The sequence below is a fragment of the Geotrypetes seraphini genome, chromosome 6, assembly GCF_902459505.1.
Source record: "Geotrypetes seraphini chromosome 6, aGeoSer1.1, whole genome shotgun sequence".
In the NCBI taxonomy this organism is placed as follows: Eukaryota; Metazoa; Chordata; class Amphibia; order Gymnophiona; family Dermophiidae; genus Geotrypetes; species Geotrypetes seraphini.
This window is the reverse complement of record NC_047089.1, coordinates 240,475,444-240,488,606: the sequence shown is the minus strand read 5'-3', so window position 1 is coordinate 240,488,606 and position 13,163 is coordinate 240,475,444. Positions and strand designations below refer to the sequence as shown.

At 48.5% G+C, this 13,163-nt stretch overlaps 1 protein-coding gene across 1 annotated transcript in view; it reads right to left on the bottom strand.

Moving 5' to 3' along the window:
* RPS6KA3 (ribosomal protein S6 kinase A3) overlaps window positions 1-13,163 on the bottom strand; it is a 122,943-nt gene that overhangs the window by 30,228 nt on the left and 79,552 nt on the right. Inside the window, exons 7-8 of the mRNA XM_033950052.1 lie at window positions 11,209-11,315; window positions 7,892-7,929 (exon numbers count right to left, since the gene is read on the bottom strand). Of these exons, the coding sequence (XP_033805943.1) occupies window positions 7,892-7,929; window positions 11,209-11,315 (145 nt within the window). The remainder of the gene's footprint in view (window positions 1-7,891; window positions 7,930-11,208; window positions 11,316-13,163) is intronic.

Sequence of the window (13,163 nt, the reverse complement as noted above, 5' to 3'; positions counted from 1 at the left end):
TGGAGGAAAAGACACAAGGAAGGGGGGGTCGCTTCTTAAAAGCAGTTCATGTTATATACCGCTGTACTGTTGAAAAGGGGTATAAATGCTATGGTATGCGCCTTGGAATAAGAAAGTTTTTAGTTTAGTTTTGAATTTATCAAGTGAATTTTCTTGGCGAAGTTGAGATGGCATGGCATTCCGTAGAGTTGGAGCTGTAACAGGGAAATTACTCTTTCTGGTGTAATAAAATTCCTTGATTGGGGGGGTCAGTCAATAAGTTCTGGTCAGCTGATCTTAGGGTCCATGGAGAAGAGTAAGGGATGATAAGTTTATCAAGAAAAGCAGGTAAACGCGTTAGTTTGATTTTAAAAACCAATAGTAGGATTTTATATGTGGTATGAGTGAGATGGGTCCTGATCCACCCATGATACTTATTACCCCTCCTCTAGGATCCCCTGTCCTTCCTTCCCAACCTCCCAGAACATGAACAGAGCACCCACCCCAGGATAGTGATGTCCGATTCGCCAATTTGAATCAATTCACTCTGCCACGTCACTGATGATGTGGCAGAGGAAAGCCCCTGGCAGAGCAGGCTAGAAGCAGCCTGTTCAGAGCATTGCCTCTTCCCACCGGCCACCACTTCTGCTGCTTTGGGAGGCTCGTATGTCAGATCTCACTGTGGAGGAGATAAGTCGGGAGGTGCTGCACCGGGGGGGGGGGGGATGAAAAGCTGCTGCACAGGGGGATAGGAGGGAGGGAAAGCTGCTGCAGAGGGATAGAAAGCTGCGGGGGAGAGAGAGGAAGAATTGTTGGACATTGGGTGGAGGAGATGAAGAGAAAGATGCAACAAAGAGGTAGAAATCCTGCATGTGGTGGAGGGGATGTAGACATGCATAGAGAAGAGGGAGAAATGTCAGACATAGGGTAGAGGGCAGGGAGAGATGGTGCATGGGGAGAGAAAGAAATGTTACACATGATAATGGAGGAGACGAAGAGAGAGATGCTGCATAAAGGGAATAGAGAAGTTTGACCCAGGCAGGAAAGAGAGAGAGATGGTAGACAGTGGAAAAGAAACAGAAAGCAATGTTACTTACCGTAACAGTTGTTATCCAGGGACAGCAGGCAGCTATTCTCACTAGTGGGTGATGTCATCAGACAGAGCCCCGGTACGGACGTCTCACAAGCACGTGTTGCTTGTAGAAACTTAAAGTTTCTAGATGCCCGCACCGCGCATGCGCCGGTGCCTTCCTACCCGGAGATCCGGGCGTGTCTCCTCAGTTCAGGTAGCTAGCCTGAGAAGCCAACCCAGGGGAGGTGGGTGGGACGTGAGAATAGCTGCCTGCTGTCCCTGGATAACAACTGTTACGGTAAGTAACATTGCTTTATCCCAGGACAAGCAGGCAGGTATTCTCACTAGTGGGTGACCTCCAAGCTAACCTCAGTGGGATGGAGGGGGAGTTGGCGACTTAAGAGAATAAATTTTTCAATACTGTTTGGCCAAACTGTCCATCCCGTCTGGAGAGGGTATCCAGACAATAATGTGAGGTGAATGTGTGAACCGAGGACCAGGTGGCAGCCTTGCAAATTTCCTCGATTGGTGTTGATCTGAGGAATGCTACTGATGCTGCCATTGCTCTGACCTTATGGGCTGTGACCTTACAAGGAAGTGATAATCCAGCCTGGGCATAGCAGAAAGAGATACAAGCCGCCATCCAATTAGAGATGGTGCGTTTTGATACGGGTCTTCCCAACTTGTTAGGGTCGAAGGAGACAAAAAGTTGAGGAGTGGTTCTGTGTGGCTTGGTGCGATCCAGGTAGAAAGCCAAGGCACGTTTACAGTCTAGAGTGTGAAGGGCCGATTCTCCATGGTGAGAATGAGGCTTAGGGAAGAATACTGGAAGTACAATGGATTGGTTGAGATGAAATTCGGAGACTACCTTAGGCAGGAATTTCGGGTGAGTGCGGAGGACCACCTTGTCATGGTGGAATACTGTGAATGGTGGGTCCGCCATCAATGCCTGGAGTTCGCTGACTCTGCGAGCGGACGTAAGGGCTACAAGGAAAAGCACTTTCCAGGTGAGATACTTCAGAGGGGCCCTGTTGAGTGGTTCAAACGGGGGCTTCATGAGGTGGGAAAGGACTACATTGAGGTCCCAAACTACTGGGGGTGGTTTGAGAGGAGGGTTAACATGGAAGAGTCCTTTCATAAATCTGGCGACCACCGGATGGGCCGAGAGGGGTTTCCCTTGTAGAGGCTGGTGGAACGCCGCAATAGCGCTCAGGTGGACTCGTATGGATGTGGACTTGAGCCCAGATTGAGATAGGTGTAGGAGATAGTCCAGCACGGAGGATAAGGAAGCTCGCTGAGGTTCCTTTGACTTAGAAACACACCATGAGGAGAATCTGGTCCATTTCTGGGAGTAGCATTGTCGAGTGGCGGGCTTCCTGGAAGCTTCCAAGACCTCCCTCACTTCTTGTGAGAATTGGTGAGGGGTTACGTTGAGAGGAACCAAGCTGTCAGGTGGAGAGACTGCAGGTTGGGATGAAGCAGTGAGCCTTGATGTTGAGTAAGTAGTGAAGGAAACACTGGAAGTGGTACTGGTTCCCTGCTGCTGAGTTGAAGTAGGAGGGAGAACCAAGGTTGTCTGGGCCACCGAGGAGCTATTAGAATCATGGTGGCCCGTTCGAGTTTCAGCTTGACCAGAGTCTTCTGGATCAGCGGGAATGGTGGGAACGCATATAGAAATCGTTTCCCCCAGTTCAGTAGAAAAGCATCTGCCTCGAGGCGATGAGGAGTGTAGATCCTGGAGCAAAACTGAGGCAGTTTGGCGTTGTGGGGAGCCGCAAAGAGGTCTATCTGAGGCGTCCCCCATTGCGTGAAGATTTGGAGAAGGGGGCTGGAATGGAGAGTCCATTCGTGCGGTTGTAGCAGACGGCTTAGTTTGTCTGCTAAGACGTTGTTCTCCCCCTGGATGTATACTGCTCTGAGTAGGGTATTGTGGCGCACCGCCCAGTCCCAGACTCGTAGAGCTTCCTGGCAAAGGAGGGCCGAGCCCGTGCCTCCTTGCTTGTTGATATAATACATGGCGGCCTGATTGTCTGTGCGAATGAGGATCACCATGTCGTGAAGTAGGTGTTGGAAAGCTTGGAGCGCATTGAAGATGGCTCTGAGCTCCAGTAGATTGATTTGGTGTAGTCTTTCCGCACTGGTCCAGAATCCTTGGGTACGGAGACCATCCAGGTGGGCCCCCCATGCATAGTTCGACGAATCGGTTGTGAGAACTTTCTGATGGGGGGGAGAGTGCATCAGCAAACCTCTGGATAGATTCGAAGAGGTCATCCACCAAAGTAGAGACAGCCGAAGAGCAGGTGTGACTAAGATGCGTTTGGATAGTGGATCGGACGTTTGATTCCACTGTGATGCCAGGGTCCACTGGGGGATCCTGAGGTGGAGTCTGGCAAAGGGTGTCACATGTACTGTGGAGGCCATATGGCCCAGGAGCACCATCAGTTGTCTCGCCGGTAGGGTTTGGCGAGTAGACACCGACTGGCTGAGATGAAGAAGAGACTCCATGCGTTGCCGAGGCAGGAATGCTCGGAGTCGGGTGGTGTCCAGGACCGCTCCGATGAAGGGGAGGGACTGGGTGGGTTGTAGATGAGACTTGGAGAAGTTGATCTCGAAGCCCAAATTCTGGAGGAAGTAGGTTGTAGCCAAGGCCGTCGAAGTGACCTCTGGGGCTGACGGGGCCTTGATGAGCCAGTCGTCGAGGTATGGGAATACCTGTAGACCCCTGTCCCGGAGTGCCGCGGCCACTACCACCAGGCACTTTGTGAAGACTCTGGGGGACGAAGATAGGCCGAATGGTAGCACTCGATACTGTAGGTGCAGATTTCCCACCCGAAATCTGAGGAACTTTCGGGAGGCCGGGTGAATGGGGATGTGAGTGTAGGCCTCCTTGAGATCCAGGGAGCATAACCAGTCGTTCTGCTCGAGGAGGGGGTATAGAGAAGCCAAAGTCAACATGCGAAACTTCTCTTTGACCAGGAACTTGTTGAGGGCCCGAAGGTCTAAAATAGGTCGCAGGTCGCCCGTTTTCTTCGGGACGAGGAAGTACCGGGAGTAAAACCCTCGGTTCAATTGGTCTGACGGGACCGGCTCGACGGCCCGAAGCTGAAGTAAGGTTTGGACTTCCTGAAGAAGAAGGGCGGTCTGCGTCGAGCTTGAAGGATACTCTCTTGGAGGATGGTCCGGGGGGACCCGGTGGAATTGAAGAGAGTATCCTTCTCTTATGATGGTGAGGACCCATAGGTCCGTGGTTATGGCCTCCCATCGATGGTAAAAAAGATGGAGGCGGCCCCCTATGGGAGAGGCCGAGGTTATGCTCCCGGGGGGGGCGTCAAAAGGGCTGGGGAGCCTTAGGTACAGCCGGTGGCTGAGGTTTTTGCTGAGACTTCTGGGGAGGTTGTCTCTTCGCAGGCTGTCTCGCAGCAGGCGTTTGTCTGGGCATGTAACGCCGCTGGTAAATCAGGGGTGGCCTGGAAGGTCGAGACTGTTGAGGTTTGGGTTTGGGCCGCAGGATGGATTGAAAGGATTTTTCATGATCCGACAGCTTCTTGGTAACAGTTTCGATAGACTCATCGAACAGGTCGGCTCCAGCACATGGTACGTTGGCGAGTCTGTCCTGTAGGTTGGGATCCATATCGATAGTACAGAGCCATGCTAGGCGACGCATAGCTACCGCGCTTGCGGCGGCGCGTGCCGAGAGTTCGAATGCATCGAAGGAGGATTGCATCAGCTGGAGGCGTAATTGGGAGAGGGAGGCTACCACTTCCTCGAACTCGAATCGAGCTTGGTTGTCTATGAACGGAGTGAACTTGCGGAGCACCGGCAAGAAGAACTCCAGATAGGAAGAGAAAAAGAAGTTGTAGTTTAGCACCCGTGACGCCATCATGGAGTTTTGGTAGAATTTTCTACCAAATTTGTCCATCGTTCTCCCCTCTCGGCCCGGCGGTACCGAGGCGTAGACCTGGGAGGGATGAGAGCGTTTAAGGGAGGACTCGACCAGTAGGGATTGGTGGGAGAGTTGAGGGCCCTCGAACCCTTTATGGTGCACGATGCGGTATCGAGCATCGAGTTTGCTGGGGATCGCCGGTATGGAATACGGCGTTTCGAAGCACTGCATGAAGGTCTGGTCCAGTAATTTATGCAAGGGGAGCCGAAGCGACTCCGTTGGAGGGTTAGGTAAATGCATGGTGTCCAGATACTCTTTGGAGTATCGGGAGCCCGTGTCAAGGGTCACATCCAGATCCTCCGCCATTTGTCGGAGGAATGATGAGAAGGACAATTGTTCCGCCAGCGTCGGTCTGTGGGACGGGCTGGAGGAGGAGGAGGCCTCCAGGTCCGTGGACATCGGGGAGTGACAAGGAGAATCGGGCACCAGTGTCTCCTCGTACTCCGGGCCCCTCGGGGGGGACACCTCTGATGAGGAGTATCCCCTACGTTGCAGTTTTTTCTGCGGTGACACCTCCGAATGGCGTGAGGAGTGCCAGGATGAGTGTCTCGATCGGTGCCCGTCTCGGTGGCGGGACGGGGATCGGGATCGTCTGTGCATCGCATGGTCTCCCGAGGCCCCCAAGTGGATAGGGCTGGAAGCAGTGGATCGCAACTGGGTTTGCGATGCGGGTTCTTGCGATGCTACCCAAGTCTGGTAAGGAGTACGGAAGAACTCTTCCTGACTATGCCCAGGGCTTCGAGTATCGATCGGAGGTCTGGTCCCATGTTGGCGCGGAGGCGTAATGGGTTCTAATGGCGGCATATCGGTAAGCGAGGCTTGCCGCGTGGGCATCGCCGCCCTCCCCCGTTCGTCCTCGTCGGTTGTCGAGGTCGAACGGTGCGGGGGAGGGGGAGGGGGCGGACCGCCCCTTTGGACCGGTACCGGGAGGTCACCCTGTATGGCAGCGATGAGCCCGGGTCCGATGGTCTGCATGAGCTCAACGAATTGAGCTTCCAGCACGGACCGTAGCGAAGCCGATAAGGAGGGATCCGCACCGAAAGGGGGTCCTCCTGCACGGACATCGCGCTCCTTCGAGGCCGAGTGCTTCTGCTTAGTAGCTTTCGGCACTTTGATGACCATTGGTGGCACTGTGGAAGGAAGAGGTACCTGAACCGAGGAGACCGGGGCAGGCACCGACGTCGAGCTCGTGGATGGTGTCGGGGTGAGCGATGCCGGTTTCACCACACTCGATGCAGGAGTGGTCGATGCCGGTTTCGCCCGAACCGGGGAGGTATCAGATGAAGTGGAGGCTGAGGGATCCTTAGCTGCGTCCATCTTGAACATCGATTCCCACAATAGGCAACGCCGCTTGAATGAGCGTGCCGTAAGGGTAGAGCAAGGCCCGCACGATTTCGGGATGTGGTCAGGGCCCAAACACTGCAAACAGCGCCAGTGAGGGTCCGTGAGTGAAATCGCGCGTTGGCACTTGCTGCACTTTTTAAACCCGGTGATTGGCCGGGACATAGGCCGGAAAATCTCCGCCGCTAGGTCGAAGCCAGTGGGCCTGAGCCACGTGGCCGGCCCGTTCGACCCGCCGGAGGAAATAATCTTCTTTTTTTTTTTTTTTTGTTGAAAAAGAAAAGAACTGTTAACTGTAATTAAAAGAAAACGAAAACGCGGACAAGGAAGGCAAATTTAACTGAATTCAGCTAGCGCATGAAGAAGTTGAACTTCTCAGCTCCGCGGAAAAGAAAGAACTGAGGAGACACGCCCGGATCTCCGGGTAGGAAGGCACCGGCGCATGCGCGGTGCGGGCATCTAGAAACTTTAAGTTTCTACAAGCAACACGTGCTTGTGAGACGTCCGTACCGGGGCTCTGTCTGATGACATCACCCACTAGTGAGAATACCTGCCTGCTTGTCCTGGGATAATATTGGATATGGCAGTGGAAGGGAAGGTACAGAGATAGAAATTGGATGGTGAGCATGGAGAAAGAAGAAAATGTCAAATGGGCAGGAGACCCTGGTGAACGAGTTAACAGAAGACAAACAGAAACCAGAGCCTGGAACCAACATGATTTGAATAATAAAATGATCAGATAACAAAAAGGTAGAAAAAAAAATACCATTAGTTTCTATTTTGTGATTACAATAAATATAACAGATTTGAAATGTGTATCCTCCCAGAGCTGGTGTTAGCGAGCATAAACTAGGACCTAACAGAGAGGAAATGTCTTCTTTTTTTTTTACCACAGCGCCGGCATGGGTTGGGTGAAGAGGCTACAAAATAAAACCGCAGGATGTTTGAAAATAACATCCGATTGGGTAGGAAAAGTGAATCGAATCAAATTGAAAAATCAATTCAATGGGCCAATCGAAAATTTTTTTCCCTGAATTGGGCACTACCCCCAGGATGCCTCTTTCCTCTCCCCCACCCTCTAGAATATCAATATGATCTCTGGTGGTCTAGCGGAAAACTGGCAGGAGTAATGCCCATTTTCTCCTGGCCATAAAAGAACGCCCTATTAGGTCATGGCAACCATTCTGAAGAGGCAGCTGCAATGGACAGGAGTGAAAATTGTTACTGCCTGTTCTCTGATAGACCACCAGGGATCAGGCCCATGGGAGGGGAAAGTGGTGAACTGTTCATGTTCCAGGCATGGGAGGGAGGAACTGGAACACGTCAGGCTGCTACTTGACCAACTTGGGAAAAACTTCTATATGCTTGCTTAGTCATGAGAATCAGCAGTGAATATTGCCAGCATCTCTCAGGTTCCACCTCATAAAGTCTCTGTGCAATTAGATACCAAAATGACTGGTAAGTGTACAGTATATTCAGCTCTCCTAACTGATTAAATTGTTTTGATTATCAACCACTATTTCAACCTTAGGAATTCAGAGATTACAACTACATACCTGTTAATTTGATATGCCCCTTTTCATCAAGCAATATACTGTAAAATGATTGAAAAACAATTTAAAAACTGATTTCACAAAATATTTTTCATATACAGATTTACTGATATAAAAACAAACATGAAATTATTTTACATTTTTTAAAATGTAAATTGTTTATTGATTTTTAAAGTTGTGACAATCATATCAATCAGAGATATACAACTTTCCACAATAAAGCTGTAAACATGAGCCGTTGTCTCCAGTCCTTATGCTGATTTTCTCATTACTTCATGAAATCCTCAATCATCTGGTGCACAGTTCTTCCTTCTGTGCAGCAGTTATTCAACTTCAAACAGCAATAGAAAAATCCAAAACCCCCTCTAAAAAAAACCCTCTTTTTTTTTTTCTTTTCAAATGTATTTATGTTTGGAAATGCAAACACAAAGAAAGCAGATACAATTATACATACTAACATTTCCATCTCATGCTGTTGTGTACATTTGTTTGAGCAACACCATGCTTATTTTTTTTCAACCTTCCCCCTTTCCCCTCCTTTCTCTGTATCTATTCCAGAACCACCACCTTTTCCAGTACAAAATATTGTAAAAATCTAAATCACCAGTCTGATTACAATCATACAATGTTCACTCCTTCCATATTACATTACATTAGATAGAGATTTCTATTCTGCCATTACCTTGCGGTTCAAGGCGGATTACAAGAGAGTTATAGAATGTGGGTTACAAAAGAAGATCTCTGGTCATTTCCAGAGCAAGTAAAGAGTAGATCAGGTTGATTTGGGGGCTTAGGAAGAAGATGGGAGGAAGGAAGGTACTTGAAGTGTTAAGACTTTTTCAGGGATTTCTTGAAGAGTATAGTCTTATTTCTTTTCTGAATGTCCTGTAGTCTGGGGTTGTTATCAGTAGATTGGAGATTTGATTGTCTTGTTTTGCTGCTTGAGTGGCTTCAAAGTGCTGGAGCTTATGCTGTTAATTTGTACATTTCACAGCACAGTTTTAATTTTTTGCCAGTTTTTTTTTTTTTTTTTTTAAAGAGGTGGAGCTATGAAGTGTTTCCAGTGACCAGCCAATACTATTCCAGAAGCCATAAAACTCAACATAAGTAACTCATTGGCTTTTCCCACATCTTGCAATTGAACATTTTGTGCTACCTCCATATTCCTCAATATTGCCCTTTTTAACCAAAGTCCCTAGAAAATGAAACATTTTTTTATTCCCAGCAGTTAAGCTTATAGATATCTAGTCCACATCCCCTCCAATATTGCTCATCTACTTATGGGTTCCACTGCTTGAGTTGTGCCAGTGGTTCGTACCACTTCATTAATAAATACTCTGTGTCCATTTTCTGTTATCTGGCTTGCTATGGCTAAAAGGCCTATTCTGTGAAACATCTCTGCTCACTGTGCCTCACTCCCAGTTCTATGCTAGGTCAATTTTCCATTCAAACATGCATGGGGAGTGGCCTAAGGCCTAGTGTTGTCGCGAAGATAGGAGGAGCAGGAGGTGTTTTCAGTACCTCATGCTCTCAATTTAAAGGTACGGGGCCTGGAGGGGGATGAGGGCCTCCGGTGGAAGGAGGGAGTGGGCATCCCTCCTGCCTTTTTCTTTGGGGGAGGAGGGGAGGTCTTTCCAGGCAGAAGAGAGTGGGCATCCCTCCTGCTGTTTTTTTTCGAGGGGGTGGGGTAGGTCTTTCCTGGCAGGAGGGAATAGGTATCCCTCCTGCCTTTTTCTTCTGGGGGGGGGGGGGGTAGGGGGGAGGATTTTCCTGGCCAGAGGGAGTGGGCATCCCTCCTCCTGCTGTTTGTTTTAGGGTGGGTCACCCGATGCTAAATAGCCAAGTGAAGTAAGTGAATCAATCACTTGGCTATTTTGCATGGGGTTTTACTAATTTTCATGGGTTGCATTGGATCAAAAAATGGGCGATTAAGGGGAAAAACACGCGGTGGGCCATTTAGTGAATCGGGTCAGTTAACAGCAATCGTCACTAAACCTGTGAAAACAGGTTTAGCGACAATCGCTGACTTTAGTGAATCTAGCCCAAAGTGTGCAGTGTACTTTCACCTTTATGGGCATGTGGTACAGGGGAAAAAAAATTAAAAAAAATTACAAGGGCTATTGACTAGTGCTGTCCGATTCACTTCTGTGAATCGAGCCTTCCCTGTGCTGCTTCACTGATGACATCTTCTGTGATGCGCCAGAGGGAAGCCCTAGCAGGGATTGGGGGGGGGGGGGGGGAAGGAGAGAGAGAGAGACAGATGGAAGACAGTAGGAAAGAAACAAATGTTGGATATGACAGTGGAAGACAAAAAAAAATAAAAAAATATATATATATATATATATATATATTCTCTATTTTGTGACTACAATATGTCGGATTTGAAATGTGTATCCTGCCAGAGCTGGTGTTAAGACTGTGAGCGTGAGCTAGGACCTAACAGAGAGAGGAAAAGTATTTTTTATTTTGTTTATACCACAGCACTGGTGTGGAGATACCCCAAAAATCATGCTAGGGTTTATTTTCGGGTAACATGGTAGTTCACCTACTAGGTGATATGAAGGAGAAGGGAAAAAAAAATCCCAAGTAAGCAAAGTGGACAAGGAGTAAGATACCAAGAAAAGAAATACTGGCACATGGAACAATGTCTGCACTTGAAATGACCTTAAATAGAGTGAGTGATAATCTGGGTATCTGGAAGAGAGTGACTGGTGTGCCGCACACAACAGAAGCTACCGGCAGCTCCAGAGCTGCCAGAAAATGTTAGCTCTGATTCTTTGGTAGTGGGGGGGGGGGGGTTCCTTTTGTGCATTGCAAGGAGAGCTCATTGGAATAGCAATGAGTTCCTTGTATTGCATTTGCATAGGGTTCTCTGTGGCTGCTACAAGGATTGCTAACAGCCAAGGAGATCCCTTTTGAACATTGGGAGGGTTTCTGAGCTAGTAAGACTGCTTTTGTGCATGGGGGCCACAGTCACTAAGAGCTGCCTTTAATGATCATGATTCCCTTGAGCCCTGGGACTGTGGATGCAATATTCACAGTATCCCCAGCCTTGGCCAACCTGGGGTGCAGAAGACCCAGCCCAAGAAATGAACTAGGACTTGGTGCACAGCACTGCCACTGACCCATTCCCAACCCATAAAAAACATTCAATATTAAAATAAACATGGTTTACTACTACTTTACTTATCTTTTCACCAAAACCACTTCAATTCTATCATTTGTTAATAAGCAAAGAAAGTCCCTTTTGTGCCTCCGAGACAAGTTAAAACAGTGGTAATGGCTACAAATTATATGCTTACTGCCAATATGCTGCTTACTTTTCTGGTTTTAGGTCCCTGTAGATGATTCCAAGGCTATGTAGATGATCTAATGCAAGTGCTAATTCTGCTAGGTAGTATTTAACATCTTCTTCTGTGAACATCACCTAGCAGAGAAGAAAGTCTGTCAGAGATTGTTTCACTAAGGCTCTACAACTGGAAAAAATAGTAATACTTTTTCAGCCTGTTTTACACTAAGCATAACCAAAATGTCTTATCAAAATTTTTTAGGACATGGCTCAGTATAAGAGCACATATGAAACAATGGAAAACAAGTGCTGATGTGCATACATTTACTCCTCTCAGACCCTCTCCCTGCCTCTTTTCTCAGTAGGCATTCTTTTATACAGACTGTATCCCTTGTGCAGATCATGCTTTTTTAAATTTTATTATAGTCTCATAAGACGGCCCTGGAACTTGCTCAGCCATTTCTGATCGCGGCTCTGCACGGGGCAGAAGCGAAGAAAAATCACTCCTGACCCACTTCACTGCTAGACCACCAGATTTCAAAAGATATGTTGTAGAGAAGTCCAGGAGGGAAACTGGGTGGTTAACAGTTGGCCAAGCCAGGAACACTCCTAATCCAGCTCACCGCTAGATCACAAGGGCTTATGGCAGGTCCGTGGGAGGCCTGCAACAGGTCCGGGAGGGAGGTGGGGTGGTTATCAGTTGGCCAGGATAGGACATGGGAAGGATCGCTCCTGTTCCAGTTCACCGCTGGACCACCAGGGCTTAAGGGAGGCCCGCAGTAGGCATCGAAGGCTGGGTGTAGAGCTGGGCAGGAAGGAGGGCTGGGTGTAAGGCAGGACAATTTACTATAAACCCCCTGGTTTATATTTGAGTGGGGAAAAGGTTACGTCGGTTTATAATTGGATCGGTTTATATTTGAATATATATGGTATATTATATCACAAATAGTTTGGTATTTTTCCATTAAAAACAACAACAAAAATATTACTCAACACATAATGCTCAAAGTGTGTGCTCTTTTCAAAAGAGAATGACCAATCATCTGGGTTTTCCATTATCCAGACTACTCTGTACCAAGGTTAGTCTGAATTGGTGTCCTTCTGTATCTGTATTTCCTCGAGGGTGCATGAAAAGCACAGTTACTTACCGTAACAGGTGTTATCCAGGGACAGCAGGCATATATTCTCACATGTGGGTGACGTCATCTACGGAGCCCCAGCGCGGACAGCTTTTCAAGCAAACTTGCTAGAAGTTTCAAGTTTGCACACTGCACCACGCATGTGCATGCCTTCTCGCCCACTAGAGGGCGCATCCCACCTCATGGTCCTCAGTTCCATAACTAGCAGAGAAGCCATCCCCGGGGAGGCGGGCGGGTTGTGAGAATATATGCCTGCTGTCCCTGGATAACACCTGTTACGGTAAGTAACTGTGCTTTATCCCAGGACAAGCAGGCATGATATTCTCACATGTGGGTGACCTCCAAGCCAACCAAAAAAGGGCAGGTGGGAGGATGGCAATTCAGGAAAACAGATTACGCAACACCGACTGGCCAAACCGGCCGTCACTCCTGGATAAAGTGTCCAGACAGTAATGAGAGGTGAACGTATGAACCGAAGACCAAGTGGCAGCTTTACATATTTCCTCCATAGGAGTGGATCGGAGGAAAGCCACCGAAGCTGCCATCGCTCGGACCTTATGCCCCGTGACTCGACCCGGGGGCGGAAGTCCGGCCTGAGCATAGCAAAAAGAAATGCAAGCAGCTAACCAGTTAGACAGAGTGCGCTTGGAAACAGGATGCCCTAATCGATTAGGATCGAAGGACAAAAACAATTGAGGAACCTTCCTATGAGACCTGGTGCGTTGAAGGTAATATGCCAACGCCCTCTTACAGTCAAGCGTGTGAAGCGCCGTCTCGCCAGGATGGGAGTGGGGCTTCGGAAAGAATACAGGAAGGACAATGGACTGATTGAGGTGGAAATCAGAAA